Source organism: Dendrobates tinctorius, unplaced genomic scaffold, assembly GCF_039654945.1.
Source record: "Dendrobates tinctorius isolate UK_male_01 unplaced genomic scaffold, ASM3965494v1 ptg000250l, whole genome shotgun sequence".
Lineage (NCBI taxonomy): Eukaryota > Metazoa > Chordata > Amphibia > Anura > Dendrobatidae > Dendrobates > Dendrobates tinctorius.
Window position 1 is genome coordinate 16,881,112 of NW_027361917.1, and position 22,298 is coordinate 16,903,409.

The 22,298-nt window shown below is 44.0% G+C and overlaps 1 protein-coding gene across 2 annotated transcripts in view; it reads right to left on the minus strand.

Annotated features, from left to right (window-relative positions):
- Window positions 1-22,298, minus strand: part of MRPS5 (mitochondrial ribosomal protein S5) — a 122,526-nt gene that overhangs the window by 34,944 nt on the left and 65,284 nt on the right. For both annotated transcript variants that reach the window (XM_073557500.1, XM_073557501.1), the window contains exon 5: window positions 19,533-19,567. In XM_073557500.1, coding sequence (XP_073413601.1) covers window positions 19,533-19,567 — 35 coding nt within the window. The remainder of the gene's footprint in view (window positions 1-19,532; window positions 19,568-22,298) is intronic.

Here is a 22,298-nt window from a genome sequence, read left to right on the forward strand (position 1 = left end):
CCAACCCTAACCCTGATGGAAAAATAAAAATAAAAATATTTTCTTTATTTTATTAGTTCTGCCTACCTATGGGGGTGATAATCGGGGGGTTCATTTACTTTTTATTTCATTTTGATCACTCTGAGAGTGATCAAAATGAAATAATGGAATCTGCAGCCGGCAGATTCGGGCGGGCGCACTGCGCATGCGCCCGCCATTTTCTAAGATGGCAGCGCCCATGAACCGGAGCCGCCGGACACCGGGAGCGACGGGGGGACTTGGAAGGTGCCGGGGGAGGTGAGAGGGGGTGAGGGGGGGATCGGAAGCTGGCGGGGAGCGAAGGGAATGGGAGGGGGGGCAGATGATGACAGCGGCGGCAGATCGCCGCTGTCATTCAGTGGCAGGGGGGGGGCAAATCGGTGTCTCCAGCCATGTCCGATGCTACTGCAGCATCGGCCATGGCTGGATTGTAATATTTCATCAATTTTCATTGATGAAATATTACTATCGCTCTGATTGGCTGTTTCACTTTTAACAGCCAATCAGAGCGATCGTAGCCACGTGGGGGCGAAGCCACGCCCCCTGTGGTGAATTACAAAGCCCCCTGTATCTGCGTGTCAGGTGACCTTTCATTGACCCCGGTCACCCGACCCGCAGGGGGGCTTTGAATTCATGACACAGGGTATGCGTCATAGGTCGGATTGGCACCGAATTTCATGACGCATACGCTGTGTCACAGGTCGGGAAGGGGTTAATATACTGTTAATTATTTTGATCGGATCAGACCTGGCAAACAGACAATTTTGAGGCAGAAGCTGACGCTCAGCAGGTATTTCCTCGGCCTTGTAAATGTAGTATTGCATGGCAGCCATCCAGAAGAATACGGTAACTCTCCAAGTGAGAGCAGAATGGCTAGAGTATGCCAGAATGGTAACTGCTCCAACTGGATGAATCTGCCCCGCGGTCTTCAGTTGGGCACCTCCACGTATAATGTCGGCATGCATTATTGGGCATAAGAACAGTGGTTATTTCCTAATGGCACAAGCCCTTGAACAATGAAACAACTAGCTGGAGTTTGCCAGAAGAACTGGAGCAATTTTTATAATGGGGTATTCTGCGTAGGATAACCTCTCTATGATGCCCATACCTTCTAATAGAACATAGGACAAGAGTAAAAGTAATTTCTCCAAAGTTTTCCTAATCGCTTTTCAAGACAATGTCAGGGCACATGGTGCTCATGCTTCTGTGAGCAGTCTGCGCGGCCTATATGTGCTACCATGGCCTGCAGCGTCTCAGGATTTGTCTCGCATTAAGCACATCTGGGATGTCATTGGTCAGTAATTGCACAGGGAGCTGCCAGCAGCGGATCTTGATGATTTGTGTGGCCAAGTGCATTCAGCATGGAAAGGCATTCCTCAGACAACTGATATCAGCCAAGGTGTAAGTGCAGGGATTTCTGCACATAGAGCTCATACTCATTGAATAAAATTAGATGTTTTTGAAATTTTGTTTTCCTTTTTTTCCCATGTTTTGTATATCATTAACTTGTCCATCCATCCTATGATTTCCATAAATCCATAGCTTTTCCTTCTTGGTATTGCAATTTTAAAGTTGAAGAGCGTTTAAGAAATCAACTTTATTTAATTAAATCGGACTACCCTTTCATTAGCAGAAGGTTCAGGCACATATCAAAGCCAAGTCTTATTACTAAGAGGCAGTGTACCATGATAGGAGTCAGAAACCCTGACAGAACATTTATATTATGGATTTTATTACGACATAATGCAGGATCGCAGTTTTGTTCACCTGATTGAGTGCTGACAAATAACAAAAGATTAACTACCACTTCCAAACAGAAACCAGGTGTGTACAGGTGCAAATCTAAGAGTAGCCATCTCCATACATAAATAACAAAGTAGCACTTTGTAGTGCTATAGCATGTAAACATGAAATATATGAAATATGAAATGCATTACTGCTCTAGAAAATAGGAAAAATTGCGAATACTTGGTGCATAAATTGGTCAATTCATCCAATTCATGTATGCCCAGCAGCCACGATAAGGCGATTCTCGTTGCTGGGAACCTAGCTAATGTGAATCCTCTCCTAGGCTGAAGCCTGCATTTATGTGGGTAGACAGGATCCTGCTATGAGCCTAAGTATACAAATAACGAAAGACTGACCATCACTTCCAAACAGAACAGGTGTGAACTAAGAGTAGCCATCTCTACACATAATGTTGCACTCTGTAGCGCTATAGCATGAAAACATGAAATATATGAAATATGAATTGCACTGCTGCTCTAGAAAATAGATTGAGTGCTGGACATAACGCTTAATCGTTAAAGTGTTTCAGAGTCCGCCTGCCGTCTATACACTTAACTGCATGAAACCGGTATCTGCCCACCAGATGGCAGCATGTCCGCACGGAATACAACTTCTCAATTAAATAAACTTTTAAAATAGGCTTTGTAGAAATATGGCCGCTCAACCTACAAAGGGAAGACTGCAGCAAATCCCATCAGTGCCATAAAAATGATACCATTTTCTTTCCTGTTCTTTTTCCCTGCATCTCTTCAAACAAGAGCTATGGAAGACGTCTCGGGAACCGTATACATTTTTGATGTCTTTAATGTTGGCGTGCACATCTGATTGTGTTTGCTGACAGCCATTGGAAAATGCAGAAAGGTCACCACAGATGAACTTGCACCCAACTGATTTGGCCGTGACCTTTCTTTGCTGCACACTTTAAGGGAATGAACACGGATAATACAGACAAAACTAACTGCAATGCAGCCCACTAAATTGTCTGCAGACAGACCTCAAAGGAAAGATTAATAATAGTAAAGGGGAGACTGTGGCAATGAAATTAACTATTTGTTGTCCCTAAGGGAGCTGGGGATCGCACTTTAATAAAAGCAGCAAAAATAAAGAACAGAGCTTTATTGCAGTACGGTGGAGCCGCAGTTCCTACGTATATATTAGGATCCTCTCTACATATTTTAATGGCCGAGCTGCATCACATCATTGTCATGTTAGCACTATAATTTTCCACCGGCTTCCCTGACCTTCTGTCGCACAATGCATGGCTACAGAAACAAGCAGTTTTCCCCGTCTCATATGTAGGCATTGACACCATTTTTTTGGGGGGGTGGGTATAGTAAAACTAGTGCCAGGGAAAACGCGCGTAGGGGCTACACATGCGGTGTACTCTGCAGCCATGGGTAAGAATTACTAAAAAATTATGACCTGGTTTGGTGTTTTTTCATGCCAATATGTGTGCTACTAATGCTGGACTAAATACTGTGCTTAACTGGCTTTACACTGGGTTACTAAATTATCTTTTGGATAGGACTGGACGCACTGTCACTTTACTATAGTCTATATATCCTATAATTTACTCTTGCCAGGTTGTTCTGTGCAGCTGCATGTGTGTTTTTTTCTGCACCTGAATTTCTCTTCTAAACTGGAACTCTGTATTGATGTGACCTTGTCTTATGTACTTTTGACTAGGAGTTAAATAAAACTATTCTGATTTTATTTCTTTTTGGTGGATTTTTTTTTTCACTCTGCCATAAAGGCCTGACTGGCGAAGGGCTGCAGTGATAGTTGACTTTGTGGAACTTTCTCCCATCTCCCTACTGCATATGTGGAGCTCAGCCACAGTGATCTTGGGGTTCTTCTTTAACTCTCTCACCAAGGCTCTTCTCCCACGATTGCACAGTTTGGCTGGATGGCCAGGTCTAAGACGACTTCTGGTGGTCCCAAACTCCTTCCATGTAAGGATTATGGAGACCACTGTGCTCTTAGGAACCTTGAGTACTGCAGAAATTCTTTTGTAACCATGACCACATCTGTGCCTTGCCAAAATTCTGTCTCTGAGCTCCTTGGCCAGTTCCTTTGACCTCATGATTCTCATTTGGTCTGACATGCACTGTGAGCTCTGAGGTCTTAAGGTACTGTCACACTTAGCGATGTACCAGCGATCCCGATCAGCGATATGACGCAGTCAGGATCGCTGGTGCATCGCTAAGTGGTCGCTAGTGAGCTGCTACACAGGCAGATTTCACCAGCGACATCGCTGGGGACGGGGGTCGCTACTTACCTGTCACACCAGGCGATCCTGTGTCCTCCCGCCCGGCTCCACGCTCGTCTCTCCATAGGAAGCGCCGCAGGAAGCTGACGACGAGAAACAGTCCTGGACGTTCTCGCGCGATCAGCGATTACCAGCGGGGGAGCCGGTCGTAGGTAAGTATCAGACACAGCGATATCGCTATAACGTCACAAGTTATAGCGATATTGCTAGCGATATCGCTTAGTGTGACATGCCCTTTACATAGACAGGTGTGTACCTTTACAAATCAAGTCCTATCAGTTTAACTAAACACAGCTAGACTCCAATGAAGGAGTAGAACCATCTCAAGGATAATCACAAGGAAATGCACAGCATGTGACTTAAATATGAGTGTCTGAATACTTATGACCAGGTGATATTTTGTTGTTTCTTAAATTTCTACATTTCTGTTTTTTTTCAGTCAAGATGGGGTGCAATGTATATTAATGAGAAAAAAATGAACTTTTTTGAATTTTCCAAATGACTGCAATGAAACAAAGTGAAAAATTTAAAGGGGTCTGAATACTTTCCGTACCCAGTGTATATTTGCCCAATTGAGCCTTTTTAACAACTGCAGGATCGGTTATACGTTGTGGATCGCTGGGAATCCCTTCACTCACAACCGCTTTTAATAGTGCAGTGGCACCACCTACATGGCCATCAAACCTTTCATATGGGGTACTTTAGAGCCCAGGACCTGTGTGGGTGCAAGCGGTGGGATCCCAGCGATGAGAAATAGAATAGGTAATAAGTTGGGACAACTCCCCTAGAGAGCAGTTTTATCACAATTAATCTAAAGAATAGATTATAAAAGCCTGATCACTGACATGCAAGGTCTACAGTCCTCTTCCACGTCACTACAGCATGGAGACGTTTGAGCAGAGCAGTGGAGAAATATGTACGCCGCCGCTGTATGAAAGCCCATTTATAGGCTCATACACATGGCATCTATGGCCCTGGACAGTCTCCGTGCAATACCATTTATGTTACATTGGGTGCTGTATGTATAGACCTTTTCAGCATCTGCGACACCATCACAACTATTTTGTGGATGTTGACCTTGACAAAGCCGTGATCTCAACTGCAAATACTATCCGCGACCAACCTTACTAAAGCTATGGTGACTGAATAAGTCTGGGATTACCAAAGGATCTGCACAAGTGACATCTATTGAAGATCTGTGGCTATTTCTCCAAGATATTCGGAGCAACCTTCCTGGTGCATTAGTTCAAAACCTCTGTGTAGGTCTACCTAGAAGAGTTGATGCTGTTCTGAAGGCAAAAGGCCGCCACTTCATACATTGATTTACATTTTTCTTTTATATATACAATTTTTCCTAATTGTTACAAATAAATTATTATTTTATTTTTTTTTTTTTTTTTTTATTTATTTTTTTTATTTATTTTTTTTAAAACCTTTTTTCACTATGCAGCATTTTTCCACAATTTTTGCACAGTACTGTATATACAGTACGAAGCCTTTGGTAATACTTGCCCCAGTGGGATGGCATGTAGGTGCATGCAATACACTAATATCTGTCCATATGCTGTGATTAATATTCTACTTGCATTCTGCTTGGTGTATACAGAACGCTTGGTTTATGAAGATTTTTCGGCCTGATGTAGATTTACTGGTTTTGTCATATTGCTGTATACATCGGTGGTGTTGTTGCCGCTTTACCATTGCAATCTTTTCTCGTTACTTACAGTTTAAGTTCCCTAGATAATGAGATACTTAATAATTGAAAAAGCTGCTGACAAGCGCTCCCAGGAGAGAGTTGAAGACTTCTCGGTAAATGTGATCTATTGGTCACTATCCTGACCATATACTTCTGTAGGTGAAAATTCATGTTCTAGAACACGATGGTAGGAATTCTCTGTGGTATATCCATCATTAGGTCGTTAGCCATTTACATGCCGATATACGCATTTGCCCGTGTGCATCAGCCATGGAGAGAAGTGCAATCATCCCAGTGATGCAGAACTGGGGAATTTCATGATTGACTTTAACACTAGGACTACTGGACTTTACACCCCCCAGAACTAGCGAATGGAGTCATTTTGACTCCTGGCTTGTTTTCGTTTATTTTGAGTTTCTTGCTCTATAATTTTATAGAATGGTATAGAATGCAAAATAGCAAGAATATCGTCAGGCTTTAGCGCACTTCTTCTAGTCATATTAGCAATTAGCAAAACTGCAGGCCGTATTCTACAGAAATTATGCAGTCCACTCGAGAGTTCACTGGTTCCCTGACGGATGTCCTGTATATGTCCTGTGCATGTCAAGTAGATCTGCAAAAATGCTAATTATTCTAAGTCTAAGCCAACATTTAATCTAAACATACAAGTAAATGAAAACTAAAAGAAATAATAACATTTAGCGACAAAGACTAGCAAAAAACAAACACAAAAAAAGTGTAACTTTTTTTCAAAATTTACCTTCAATTACCAAAGGGAGTCCTACTATATTTATAGTAGGGAGTCAAAATGACTACCTTTGGTAATTAAAGGTAAATTTTGAATAAAAAAAGTACTTTTTTTTTTGAAAAATTATTTATTGTCACAAAATCTTTTTTTGCATCCTAAATAAGTAAAAGTCACCGAGTCTCAAGCCGGAATTCGGAAAAATGTTGTCATAGAAGAGACATAAAAATTGCGAGGAGTCAAAATGACTCCATCGGTAGTTCTAGTGTTAAAGAGAATCTGTCAACATCTGAGGGCAGCATAATGTAGGAAGAGAGACCCCAATTCCAATACGTACCTCGTAGATTACTGGATGAAGCAGCTGTCACACGATCAGTTTTTAGATGCAGAATGTAGCAGGGCTGAGAAAGCTAACCTCGCCCACGCCACAGCTTTCTGTGTACATTGTCTATTGACAGTGAGTTGCTTATCATGGGAGGGGGCGCGGTCAGACCAATTGGCATAAGGGAGCAGTGATAATCTTCTGGTAATAAAACAAATCATTGTATGGAAACATCCGCACACAGCCTAATATGTCACGCATCCCTGAAATCTGTGTCTCAGTCCTTACCTCATGCTGTACTCAGATTACAAAGCAAAAACCTGCTGACATTCCTTTTAAAGTTACAATATTTTAAAGTGTCCCTGGAATTATTATTGTAACAAAAACTTTGAAAAAAAAAAAAACTGATTAATTCTAAAATTCCCAAATGGCAACCCAAAACAACATAAAGAAAATGCAGATATAGCAAATCCTTAAAGGGGTTGTCCCACGAACAAAGTACATTTTAATTAATAGATCTTGGATTTAAAATAAGTTCCACAATTGAATGTGTTAAAAAAATGTTTCTCTGCTGCCACAGAGGGGAAGGATGGCAATTGGCACCTGAATGGACATCCATTGCGTAGGATCATGCCACATAAATGTCACGGTCAGAGACTGACAGAAGCACATACGTAATAAAACGGCAGAGATCAGAGCTCGCCCCCGTTGCAGATGTTAGAGGTAAGAGATAGCTGTGTAACACAGCTGGAAACTGCCTGTATAGTGTGGACTCGGCTCCTGGATCCGCTCCATCATGGATGTATACGTCATGGGGAGTCCAGGGCTCAATTTTCACTATGCACCAATGGGTCCAATTTAAATTATACAATTAGTTCTCATCTTTAAACACAAGTGATTCCATAAAAAAAAAAAAATCAAACATTGGCATGTGGCGGTCGGTGTAGAGAAATATATTTTGACCAGTTGTTAACCCGTTCCATGTGGCATACATGTAAGATGCAAGTGTACTTCCATCACCCTATGAATCCTCTCTCCTAAGCCCTCACTGCTCCGTCGATAGAAAAATAAAAAGTTTTGGGTCTCAGAAGAAGAAAAAAATAAATGTATTTAATTTAAAGGGGAACCTGTCACCAGTTTTGTTACAGAGCAGTTAAAAATATTATCTTACTCAGCGTCTGCACTACATTCCCTAAATTTTTATAAACTCCCCTGCCCCTCCCCCCTGTACAGCCCCGAGAACCCTTTTTGATTTCTCCAGCGCTGTATTCTTAGGCGTCTTTCACACTTCCGTTTTTTACAATCAGTCACAATCCGCCAGGTTTTGAAAAAAAAAAACGGATCCTCAATTTTTTTTGAGGATCCGTTTTTTCCCCCATTGACTTGCATTAATGGCGGATTGTGACGGATTGCTGTCCGTTGCATCCGTTTTTTTGAGGATCCGCCAAAAGTTGCTGTCCGTCACCATCCTCAAAGATTTCAAAACGGAGCTTGTAAGGTTTTTTCCTCCGGCGGATCCTCCAGACACTGAATTAACCCCAAATTCTGTCTGGGTGCCGGACAAAAAAAAAAACCCACCCTCCCCTCCCTCCCTCCGATTCCTTTAAATTTCATCATTTTCAGGATCCGTCTCAAAACGGATCCTGTGCCATCCGTTCACATCAGTTGACAACGGATCCGCTTGTCCGCCTTTTTGGCGGATTATAACTGATGCAAAAAACTGAAGTGTGAAAGAGGCCTTAGTGGGTCAGTCTGGTCTGTTGGGCGTGGCTTCAATCCTCTCCACCCCTCGGCTGCTACTCACCGTCCTCGACGTAGATGACGCCTCCTGCGTCATCCTCATCGCCGTGAGAAATCTCACCCTTGCGCAGACAAATCGCTCCTCGCGCACACACAACTGTGGGCAAGGCTGAAAATCAGAAGAGTTGCTGTTTTTTCCCCCCAATTTCACTCAGAAAACCTTTTCATTTCCAATACATTCTATAAGTGAATTACAAAAATAAAAAAGTGCTGTGCTCAACAGTCCTTGGGTACAAAAGCAGGGTACCAATGGTTTACCATAAGGGCACAGTCAGTAGGCATAGAAATCAAAGCGAGGCTCTCCCAACCAAAAGCGTGACAGTGTCATATAATTCTATGAGGCTGTCACACTTGGGTGGAGAGACCTGCATCCAGTAAGAGCATTGCGGTCCATGATCGAACCGAGATCCATGGATGTCTGCATTAGCCCTAAAGTACACAATTTATTTTATGTATATTTCATTGCGTTTCATCCCCAATCATTTGAATGGGAAAAAAATGCTGCAAAAACGCTGAAAGAATTGACATGCAGCAGATTTAAAAAGAGCTTTGATGGGTAAAATTCACCTGGGGAAAAAAGTAACGTGCATAAGATTTTAGAAATCTCATTCATATTACGGATGCCGTAAATTGCAGCATTTTTTAACCTTTGAAAAATGCAGCGTGTGAACAAGCCTTTACAAAGCCTTCTGGCAGAACAAACAATGTTAGATCATTAGTTACTGTAATCTTGCTCTGCAGGCAGCAACATACAAATACAAAGGCTACAAAAAGTGTAAAACTTGGATTAAAATCCAAGAGCAACAATTCATTTTAACCCCAAGTGCATACATTTAATTAAAAATAATGCCTCCAATAGGTGTCCATAGCCCTTAAAAAAGGCACAAAAAATCCTGCTCGTTGACGAGTTAAAGAACAAAAAGCCCATACAGTAAACCTTATTGCTGTGGGTGGCATGTTACAAAGACTGTACCCATCAACTACTAGGAAACATACAGTAATAATACTTGAGAGCTGCTGGGTACTGAGAACACGGCCTCCTTCACATGTTCAGTGTACAGGTGTACATGATCAGAGATCGGCGCCCTCTGTGCTGGGTACTAGATCTGAGAACACGGCCTCCTTCACATGTTCAGTGTACAGGTGTACGTGATCAGAGATCGGCGCCCTCTGTGCTGGGTACTAGATCTGAGAACACGGCCTCCTTCACACATCGCATACATGTTGCAGAATTCCAGAATATGTTCTGAAACTCTCCAACACTGTTTGATGTAAGTGAATGGGATGTAAAAAAAGGAGATTCACTTAGGGAGCAGAGAATGTGCCGTAGATTCTAGAAGTCATACCTTCACCAACATGTGGATTTTGGGGGGGGGGGGAGATTTGTGTGTTCTAGAGTCTAAAACAAAGGCGAAGCCTATGAACATTTAATGTACAGGAAACCTAGAGAAATATTGGGATAAAGCATTATATTTCGCCTGTGAAGAAGGTAAAGGGGCTGTTAAGGTTCGAACAATTGAAAACTTATCTATAGAATAGGTACCGTAATAAGCATGAGATCGTTGGGGGCCCGACACCGGGCACCCCCCACTAATCAGCTGAAAACTAAGCAAAGTAGGAGCATGGGATACGTGAAATATGGAGAGGAAGAGACCAGCCCTGTTGATTTTGTGGCCTCTGCCAAGGACTGCACTTGAATGAGAGATAAATTGTAGTACTCATAAGCGAACTCTAAGCCATCTATGGATTGTCAGATGATTGAAGGGGTGCCAGGTGTGAACCCCACCAATCTCATATCGATGACCCATTCTACACATACTTCACCAGTAGAGATGGGCGGACACCTGGATTTTCAGGTCCGGCCGAACAGTTAGAAAAAGTTTGGGTTCAGGTACCAGAACAGTACCTGGACCCGGACCCCATTCACTTGAATGGGGGCCCGAACAGTAAAGTTCGGCGTACGCACCAAACACCTACTGTTCGGGCATGGACACCGAACATGGACTTCACCAGTAAGTCCGTGTTACTGTTCGGGTTCGTCTGCCCGAACACCGAGTGTTAGTCACGCTGTCATGTACATGGCAGCGAGGCAAACACCACTTCCGATCGGCGGTGAAATCCTCCCTGCCGGTCAGAGAGCCACAGCTCCCACGCTGACAAAAGACAGCATGAGTGCTCAGGTGTGATTGGAGATATAATGCATACCTCCGGTCACTGGCGTCAGCTGATGGGACTACTGATCCCATCATCCGACACTTGCTGCAGCTAATTACAGTGAGAGCAGGAGCGGCGGATGAGAGTATTCATCAGTTGCTCCTGCGCTGTAAATAAATAATTAAAAAAAAACTCTGGGTTCCCCTGTATTTTTGCTAACCAGCTAGGCAAAACTCAAAGCTGGGGGCTGCGACCACCTTCATGTGGAAAAACAAACAGGAGAAAAAAAAAAAAAAAAAAAAAAAAACCTACCTACTCTTGAGATGTGGTTAAAGGGGTTGCTCGCAATTACAATAAATCATCTATCCACAGTATATGCGATAAGTCTCTGATTTCTGGGGGCCCCAACTGTACAGAGCCCAAATATCTCAGCCAGCCCCATAGACTTTAAATGGACTCTGTCAGGTCAGATAATGCTATTAACCTGCCAATATAGGGTTAATTCGTAAACTAATAGCATCATGAAAATGCCCAACAACAGCACTGAAAGTGTGGCACCCGAGACAAAAAGAATTTTATTTCTCCTGTGAGCCGCCAGATTTCAGTCATGCAGGTGTACCTGGAGCAATTACAATCACCGATTAGATCATTGAGAACGGCAGCTGTAAGCATGCGCTGGCACTGGCTGAGCTCGCTATCTACTGATGCACTGCTGAGCCGGCTGTCAGTCAGTGCCAAGGCATGCTTACAGCCGCCAATCAGAGCTGTGGTTGGTGATTGTAATCGCTCCAGGTACACCTGCATAACTGAAAGCTGGCGGCTCATGGAAAAAATTAAGGTAAATTTTTCCCAGGTCCCGCACTTTCAGTATAATGACTGGACACCTGCAAATGAACACCATAGTAGTAGTAGTCCTGTTCGCAGCATCGAGCCAAGTGTCCTTTTAAATGTGGTGCTGTTTTCTAATTCGCTTCCATAAAGTAGATCTTTATGCTCAGAAAACTGGAAAATGTAATCTTTCTGGTGAGCCAATAAAGAGGTCAAAAATCTAAAATTACAACGCAACAGAATATGAGTGGAAAAAAAAAAAGATACCACATACAAGTCTGTAAATGCTGCTTTCATAAACATTCAACTAACCGGATTTGCCCATATTGAAACGTAGGAATAAATGTGCAGCACAACACGTTCTCTACTTCAGAACCATCAATTTTCATCAGCTTGAAAATAGAATGAACAGGCACTTAAAACGGAGCGTTCCCCTGCAGTTTTTCACTTGCTGAACACATAAGCACCCTTCAATTTGAAATGCTAAGAAATATAAAAACAAAAAAGTAGAAGAAAAAGAAAAGGAAACATTTTCCTTTTGTACTATAACAGAAGCGGAGAAAAAAAAACAAAAAAACCTCAAAACCTCCATCTCTTCCCGTTTTGCAAGAAGATAAGAACAGTAAGCCCTGAACACAAACTCCTCTCTGATCATTTGGCTTTGAGATTTATGAATTATGGCTCTGAGTTTTGCAGAGCCATAAAGTGTAAGGGGCGGACACAGAGCTGGTGCAGCTACACCGGCGCCTGGAGGTGGAGATAATAATGAGGGCAATCTGGCCTGTTGCTTGGAGCCCGAGGTGGAGGGGGACCCATGGCCCTCATCATATGGGAGCGATCCTGCAGCCCTGCTGCCTACAGGAGAAAAATCGTTTTGTTTGCTGCCATATTCAGAGATCCACAATTGTTCCATTGACATGTCCACAGTGTAAGCCTGATTTTAGCAAGATAGGTTCTAGAGTTTCCTGCTGTACATTTAATTTACTTTAACACTCTATTCATTTTCTAAGGGAATTTGGATTTTAAAAAAAAAAAAGAAAAAAAAAAAAAAGTAAAGTAATTTCGACCTTTTAGATTTACTTTTAAAGTAAACTTTTAGTATGGGTTATTAAAATTGCGGTAGCAGTATACATCTTATGTATAAAAAAAATCTGTATATACATTTTATTAATTCTAATTTGAGCAATATAATTACACCCATGGCAAACTTTAGGACCTTTGATAGACTGCCAGCTGCTACCGTAACTCCTTACTACCTTGCCATCATGTTTAGAGACAGTAAAGGGTAGACAATTAGGGCGCTTTCACATTGAGTTTAGTTACATGTTCGCGAGTCCCGTCGAGGCTTGTACCCGAGCACCTGATTTGGGCGTATGAGCCGACGGGGCCATAGACTATAATGATGCAGCTATAGTGAATGTACGCTCCGTCGTGCATCATTTTCAGGCCTATACGCCTACTGAAGGCGAACACCCAGACACAGTATCTGCATCAATATAGTCTATGGCCCCATCAGGGCATAAATCCCAATCCCATTTTGCGAGGGTGTTTGAAGTAAGCCCCGACGGGCATCGGGAGCATGTGACTAAACGCAAAGTGAGCGCTCCCTTAGGTGTACGTCTCTAACTTAGGGACTTAGGGGTGAATACTGACCCAGTCAGATAATGTCTTGGCTGCCGTTAGCAAGCAAAGCTCACAAAACATAACCAGAAATTGTTTTCTATAGATAACACAGCTGCTCTGTTTTTTGTTTTATCCTATATTCATACATATGGCAATTCCTTTCATGCACAATGACAGAACGTATAAGTTTTACACTGACTCATTTACAGCTCACATCTCCGTTTAGACTAGATATATAGAGCAGGCTACGAACTGTTAATATTTCATGCAGAAACAACCATGGTTACTTACCGGTAGCCAGTTTTTCTGGAACCCATGACAGCACACCTGAGAGAGGGATCCGCCCCGCCAGGACAGGAACCTACTGAAATATAAGGGGCGGCACCTCTCCCCTGCTTCAGTTGGTTACAGAGCATTGAGAGGACTTCCCGGTTAGTCACAAGTTTATTCAACACCACATCACACAATTACACCCTATTAACGTGCACACCCATACGGTGAAAAAGGGGGGGGGGAATATACGGGTGCAGTCATGGGTTCCGGAAAAACCGGCTACCGGTAAGTATCCATGGTGGTTTTCCCTTCACCCATGACAGCACACCTGAGAGATTTTTGGAGACTTCGACACACCTTAGGGAGGGACCACCGCTTGCATCACCCTTCTTCCAAAGGTTAAGTCAGCAAAGGAGGATAGGTTTAATCTATAGTGTTTAAAGAAGGTTGAAGGTGAGGCCCAGGTAGCGGCCTTACAAATTTGATCAATCGATACCTCTGCATTTTTCCACCCAGGAGGTCGCCACGGCTCTGGTGGAATGAGCCTTGATGCCGTCAGGAATCGGAACGCCACTAGCCGAGTAGGCTATACTAATGGCCTCCCTAATCCATCTGTATCTTATGATACTCCATAGCCCTTTCTGGCACCCTGAAAGGCTACAAATTGGGACTGGGACCTCCTCCACTGGCTAGTGACAGATATATACTCTAGCAGGGCTCTCTTAACATCCAAATTGTGGAATTTTTCCTACCCTGGATTTTTTGGATTTTCGCAAAAGGATGGAAGAACAATCTCCTGACTTCGATGAAAATCTGATACTACCTTAGGTAGATAAGCGGGGTCTGTTTTTAATACCACCCTGTCCTGAAAAATTTGTGTATAGGGAGGATTTACTGAGAGAGCCTGCAAGTCACTTACTCTACGGGCCGATGTAAGGGCCACTAAAATAATCGTTTTTAGGGTAAGATATTTTTTGGGTAGTTGTTGAATAGGCTCATATGGTTCTTTTGTAAGGGCCTCTAGTACCAGGTTTAGATCCCAAGGGGCTATTCCAGGTATTGGGATAGGTCTAGACCTATGGCAGGATTTAATAAATCTAGCTATACATCTGTTTGCTGCCAAATTGCAGCTATAAAGCGCGCCCAGTGCGGATACTTGAACTTTAAGGAGTATTTACCGCTAACCCCAGCTGTTATCCTGATTGTAAAAACTCCAAGATGGCACTAATAGGGGGCTCTTGCTCTAATGGCTTACCTAGGAACTGCAGGAATTTATTCCATGTTCTGCTGTAGATATGTCGTCACCGGCTTCCTACTTTTTAGCAGGGTGGCTACCAACCCGGGAGAGGACCCTCTATCCATTAGAAATGACCTTTCAAATTCCACGCCGTCAGATGGAATCCCTTGACCTGAGCGTGGAATATTGGACCTTGAGCTAGTAGGTCCAGGATTTCCAGCAGAACCCATGGATCTGAGAGGGACATCATTCGTAGCAGAGAGAACCAGGGCCTTTTTGGCCAGAATGGGGCTATTAGGATCACCCTGGCTTGATCTTTCTGACTACTGTTGGAATCAGTCACTGGGGGGGACGACGCATAGGCTAGCCTGAAGTCCCACGGAATCTGCATTGAGTCCACCGCCCATGGCTTTTCCCTCGGGTTTAGTGAGCAGAATCTCTCCACTTGCCTGTTGTTGTTGGCGAAGAGGTCTATCACTAGTTCCCCCCATAGCCGTATTATGTTTTGGAAAACAGACCGATTTAGAGCCCATTCCCTTGCCTCAGTGTATTGCGGCTCAGGAAATCGGTCTCTATTTTCTGCCCCCTTTATGTGCAATGCCGTTAGAAAGAATAGGTGCCGTTCTGCTCTGAGAAAAATGTCGCTGGCTGCCTTCATTAGGGAATGTGATCTTGTATCCCCCTGGTGATTGATGAATGCCACTGTTACTTTGTTGTCCGACATGATCCTGACATTGCGGCCACTGAGGAGGGGAATAAAGTCTTTTAGGTCTTTGCTCACTGCCCACAGTTCTCTCAAGTTGGAAGATGCACCCTTTTCTTGAGGCCCCCAGGACCCCTGGGCCACATGACCCCTTAGGTGTGCCCCCCACCCTGAGGAGCTCGCGTCTGTCAGAATTATGTCGGTTGCAGATCTGTCCCATGGCATCCCTGATGCCAAGTTTGTCCTGTCTAACCACCAGTTGAGAGAGTCCCTGACCTCTAAGGAAAGCTCCAGTCTTCCTTCTAAACGCCATCTTATCAATCTCTGTGCTGACAGAACCTCCCCTTGAAGCTGTCAGGTGTGAAATTGTGCCCACCTGACCGCCGGGATACCTAAAACGTGAGTGTGGAGACCACAAAAATACGACCAAAAGATCCTGTATCATCATATTTATATTTCTTTATTAGAAAAGGACACAAAAAGGACAAGAAGGGGACATGTGCAAATTGCAGACTAAAGTGCAGCAACTGTTGCCATAAGCCCACATTAAAATTAACAGGGAAATAATCATTCCAGGTGAAACCTGGACTACCCGGTCATTTGAGGGTCTTGCTGAGGTAATGTTGGTTTGGGGTTTTTAACCCCTTTTGGGTGGGTGATAGCTAAGCCCCCTTGTGAGAATGATTATTTCCCTGTTAATTTTAATGTGTGCTTATGGCAACAGTTAGTATTAGTTTTATTAAGCACATCATATGTTATAGGCAATATATTAGGGCATTGTGGCTCTATGTGCATGAATTATAGACATTTGCCTATATAGCCGGCACCTCTTTTAGAAGCGACATAGGCTCCTTTGGTGTAGCTTTGTCACATGCTTTTGATTATTGCCTCTGTTTCCCATTAATATACTAAATGCCTCTTGATTAATAGATCTGTACATCTTTACTACCTCCCCTTTGTGGCTGGTGGTAGTCCAGTGTGTCTTTAGGCACTGCTGCACTTTAGTCTGCAATTTGCACATGTCCCCTTCTTGTCCTTTTTGTGTCCTTTTCTAATAAAGAAATACAGTATAAATATGATGATTCAGGATCTTTTGGTCGTATTTTTGTGGTCTCCACACTCACGTTTAATGTATAGTAGCGACTGATCCATGATTGTCCTATACCTGAGCACCAGTGTGTTAGGATTTTACATATAAGATGCTCATATATACCTTGGCTATTGTATTTCGCCGGGATACCTAGCAAGGACATAGTGTTCCTCAGGGTCATGTGAGGTTGGTCTCGGGCAGCCAAGGTCACATTCTCCACCTTCTCTATTTTGGTCTGTGTTAGTAGACAGGCTTGTTGCTCTGAATCCAGGATAAACCCTAGAAAGGTTTTTTTTTTTTAGGGATTGTTGTCTCGATTTTTGACATTTACCATCCACCCCAGTTTCTGTAGGGTGTCGGTCACCCGTCTCAACTGTACCATACAGTGGTTTTCTGAGCTGCCCACTATTAGGAAATCGTCCAGACAGGGTATTATCTGCTGGCGTAAAAAAGGGATCTTCAGGCCTTCTCTTACGATGCTTAGGATCCAGGTATTGGAAGAGATGTATTCCCAAGCCTGAGAAAAGAGTGCCAGGAATACTGGCGTCATTGTGGGGATTTCTTTGAAGTGGAGGTGCCTCCACCAAACATAAATCCGGACTCCTTTTTCCTTTTGTCTTCCCATCTCCTTCTATCCACCGGAGGACGGTCCCTGTTGAATTTTCCTCTCCGAAAGGGCGGCCTTCTCTGATCTGCCGGGAAACCTGGGGAAGCCTTTCTTTCTGTCACTTGCTTTCTCCAAGATGTCATCTAGGTTTTTCCCGAATAACAACCGACCATCGCATGGGAGAGAGAACAGTTTAGCTTTAGACTGTAGATCACCTGGACAGCCCTTAAACCACAACGCGCGTCTGGCGGCATTTGATAATCCTGCCGCCCTAGCTGTCAACCTCATATAGTCAGCAGAGGTGTCCGCCAAAAAAGCTGCTGCCCCATGGAGAAGATACATATCTGCCAGTATTTTTTCTCTTGAAACTTTTGACGCTAGTCTCTCTTCTAATTGCTGCAGCCAAATCATTAGGGAACGTGCCGTGCAGGTGCCAGCTATTGCAGGCTTCAATCCTCCTGCTGCTGCTTCCCATGCATGTCTTAAGTAGGAATCCGCTTTTTTATCTAGCGGGTCACTAAGCACCCCTGAGTCTTCCAAGGGCAGAGCCGACTTCTTGGATGACCTGGACACCGCTGCGTCAATCTTTGGGACTTTGCCGCATATTTCTGTGTCCTTATGCTCAAAGGGATACCTCCTCTTAGAGGAGGAGGGAAGAGCCGCTGATCCCTCGGGTTTCTTCCACTCTCTTTCAATAAGTGCTTGGACCTTTTCATTGACTGGAAAGGTCCGCTTCTTCCTCTCTTGTAGTCCCCCAAAAATGATGTCCTCCAGGGACTTAGCTGTTTTTTCCTCCTGTAGGCCCATCGTCACCCTGATAGCCTTGAGGAGAGCATCCGTGTCTTCTACCGAGAAACACGGTTTGCCACCCGTGTCGCTGTCTGAGGAGTAGGAGGAGGATGGGTGTTCGGCCTGGGATACGGCCGAGGAAGAGTCTGAGGTAGAACTAGGGGGATTCTTCCTACTATTTTTCCCTTTTTTTAACAAATGCTTTAAGCGAGCCTTCCATCTCCGACCTAATAACCGATCTAAGGTTGGTTGCGAAACTAGGCGCTTCTTCCGCCATGGTTCGCTGGATGCAGCTGGCACAAAAGGTCCTTTTTCCAGTCTCTTGCTAGAGGGCTTTTACATATGGCACAATCCCTATTGTTGTTCTTACTCTCTGCTTTCTTGGGTTTTCCCTAAGGAATTTAAACATACAAAGAAGACCCCTATTAACAACTGGCTAACATTCACGAAGATCACTCACCACCCGTAACCAAGGGTACCGGACTCGGAGGCTGTGTAGGAGCACGCGATCTGTGCTCTCTGGATCTTGAGGAGTGCCCCGACCTGCGGCTGGGGCGACTGCTGCTTGAACGGCTGCCATGCTTGTGAGTGGAGGGCTGCGAAGGAGGCAGGAACGGTGGAGACGGCAATCGCTCCTGCTCTGATCCCATGGTTACCCATCAGCCATGTTTCTTTAAATATGCTGCCTCGGTCCTGGTGGGCGTCTTCTCCCCTCCCCCCTGCGACCGCTGCCTCTTCCTTCAAAAAAAGCCGGCCAGCGTCACACCAGGCGCCATGTTGCCGTCGCCTAGCTGATGTAAGCCGGCGCGCTCCCATGATGCCCTGCGCCGCTGTCAGTGGCCGGAAGACGCCCGCGGCTCTCCCTCGCCAGGCGCTCTTGGGGAGCGAGACCACGGGCGTGCGCAAGGGGAGGCGCGGTGGAGCCTCCAGCTGTCAGCAGTCGCCGCCCGCACAAACGTCCGGGGACTGCGCTTCCAGAGGCCCGACGCTACAGGTGAGCCCTGTTCTTCCCGCGCCGGGACGGGTCTGGGACCTTTCACAAATGACAGGCACCACCGCTGTCAGAGGGATTCCTTTCCAGGACAGGAACCCAACTGAAGCGGGGGGAGAGGTGCCGCCCCTTATATTTCAGTCGGTTCCTGTCCTGGCGGGGCGGATCCCTCTCTCAGGTGTGCTGTCATGGGGGAAGGGAAAATACCAATTTTGGTTCTCTGACAAAGCGAGTAAAATAAAAGTGCTGGGAAATTTTTAGCTTTAAAGAGCTGCCATGCTCTGTTTAACACAAACAGCGTTTTATTGAGATCTTACGTAGCAGACCATTGCAAATAACGCAACTTTTTTCCAAGTTCTTTGTGCCCTTTGCAAAGTCACGAGCGGCTGTGTCGCTTGGGTATTCTCTATGCAGCTCAGCTGATAAGTCATCCATTAACATACAGAATGCTCTCTCTCGTGTACTTGGTTTCAGCCTACTCATACTGCCTCATTCTATCGCCATAAACTTGATATATGAAATTAACTGAATTGGATGGCACCGCCACATTTAATCTGCCATTACACTGGTAGCACAGTTGCAAAGAAATAAAAACTTACCTCGATCACTCTGCAGTCAAAATCTTCATAGGTTTCTATTGAGAAAAAGAAAGAATATATCTATTGTTTGCTCGTTTACAAAGTGATGACAGAAGAACAAATTGAGGACATTTTATTAGAAAGTAAATGGTTGTTGGAGATGGAAAATGACCCCTGCCTGCAGATGTACACAGCCAGGTCTAGGCCCTCCACTCACAAATCTCTCTACTTCACACATTTATACACCCATCAAACCATCGATCTCGCCACCTACTCACTCAGTTATACATCCATCCAAGCATCCATTTCTCTACCTACCCAACTCACTATCTTGCCACCTCTATGGAAGCCATTTTCAACTTAACCGTGTATCCTAGAAGGCTCCTATAAAAAGATGCCATCTGTAAATTGTGAGATTATATTGATAGAATTTTATTGCACCCCCCAGCCTTCTTCACTGAAAAAAAAAAAAAAAAAAAAAAAAAAAAATGATATTACCTTTTGCCCTAAAGAGAAGCAAAGGCTTGGGAACAACTGAAATATCACAGAACCGCAGTAAATGTTTTCTTGTTTTGACCTTTTACGGAAAGGACAGTATAACCTAACATAAAGGCAGAAAGATTCAGGGGAGAAAAACCTGACAGATTGTTTTCTTACTGTGGACAGGTGAATAGGAGCCACATTACAGAGTGATCCAGATGACTGGATGAAGGTCTTTGTCTCCCTGACGGCTATTCCTAAATCTCAAGAATCATTTCTACAGTGGGGAAAAAAAGTATTTAGTCAGTCAGCAATAGTGCAAGTTCCACCACTTAAAAAGATGAGAGGCGTCTGTAATTTACATCATAGGTAGACCTCAACTATGGGAGACAAACTGAGAAAAAAAATCCAGAAAATCACATTGCCTGTTTTTTTTTCCATTTTATTTGCATATTATGGTGGAAACTAAAGTATTTGGTCAGAAACAAAATTTCATCTCAATACTTTGTGATATATCCTTTGTTGGCAATGACAGAGGTCAAACGTTTTCTGTAAGTCTTCACAAGGTTGCCACACACTGTTGTTGGTATGTTGGCCCATTCCTCCATGCAGATCTCCTCTAGAGCAGTGATGTTTTTGGCTTTTCGCTTGGCAACACGGACTTTCAACTCCCTCCAAAGGTTTTCTATAGGGTTGAGATCTGGAGACTGGTTAGGCCACTCCAGGACCTTGAAATGCTTCTTACGAAGCCACTCCTTCGTTGCCCTGGCGGTGTGCTTTGGATCATTGTCATGTTGAAAGACCCAGCCACGTTTCATCTTCAATGCCCTTGCTGATGGAAGGAGGTTTGCACTCAAAATCTCACGATACATGGCCCCATTCATTCTTTCATGTACCCGGATCAGTCGTCCTGGCCCCTTTGCAGAGAAACAGCCCCAAAGCATGATGTTTCCACCACCATGCTTTACAGTAGGTATGGTGTTTGATGGATGCAACTCAGTATTCTTTTTCCTCCAAACACGACAAGTTGTGTTTCTACCAAACAGTTCCAGTTTGGTTTCATCAGACCATGGGACATTCTCCCAAAACTCCTCTGGATCATCCAAATGCTCTCTAGCAAACTTCAGACGGGCCCGGACATGTACAGGCTTAAGCAGTGGGACACGTCTGGCACTGCAGGATCTGAGTCCATGGTGGCGTAGTGTGTTACTTATGGTAGGCCTTGTTACATTGGTCCCAGCTCTCTGCAGTTCATTCACTAGGTCCCCCCGCGTGGTTCTGGGATTTTTGCTCACCGTTCTTGTGATCATTCTGACCCCACGGGGTGGGATTTTGCGTGGAGCACCAGATCGAGGGAGATTATCAGTGGTCTTGTATGTCTTCCATTTTCTAATTATTGCTCCCACAGTTGATTTCTTCACTCCAAGCTGGTTGGCTATTGCAGATTCAGTCTTCCCAGCCTGGTGCAGGGCTACAATTTTGTTTCTGGTGTCCTTTGACAGCTCTTTGGTCTTCACCATAGTGGAGTTTGGAGTCAGACTGTTTGAGGGTGTGCACAGGTGTCTTTTTATACTGATAACAAGTTTAAACAGGTGCCATTACTACAGGTAATGAGGGGAGGAAAGAGGAGACTCTTAAAGAAGAAGTTACAGGTCTGTGAGAGCCAGAAATCTTGATTGCTTGTTTCTGACCAAATACTTATTTTCCACCATAATATGCAAATAAAATGAAAAAAAAAACAGACAATGTGATTTTCTGGATTTTTTTTTCTCAGTTTGTCTCCCATAGTTGAGGTCTACCTATGATGTAAATTACAGACGCCTCTCATCTTTTTAAGTGGTGGAACTTGCACTATTGCTGACTGACTAAATACTTTTTTGCCCCACTGTATTTGTTTAGAAAATTACTGACGTGTTCAATACGTGTTTCACTCGCTGTATGTGTATGTTTTACATTTCTTTATTGTTAACTGGGGAAAAGTGGGGCGATTCCAATGTTTATCTTTTGAATATTTTTTTTTTTTTTACTTTGTTATTCCTCTTAAGAGTACTTGAACCTGTGATTGATTGCTTGTGCTATATTTAACTATTCCGCAGCATTGATGTATACAAGAAAAAAGAAAGTCACTGTAGTATATGACACCCAGCAACAGGCTGGACATCACAAAGGTGATTACATGACAGGCATCCGGGAGGTCAGCTGGCCCTCGGCTATCACAGCAACCAATCAGCTCCATGTGATTGCGTAACTGGGAAGCCAACGGACTGCCAAACTAATGTCTGGGCCAGATTGTGGCGCTTAAATGAC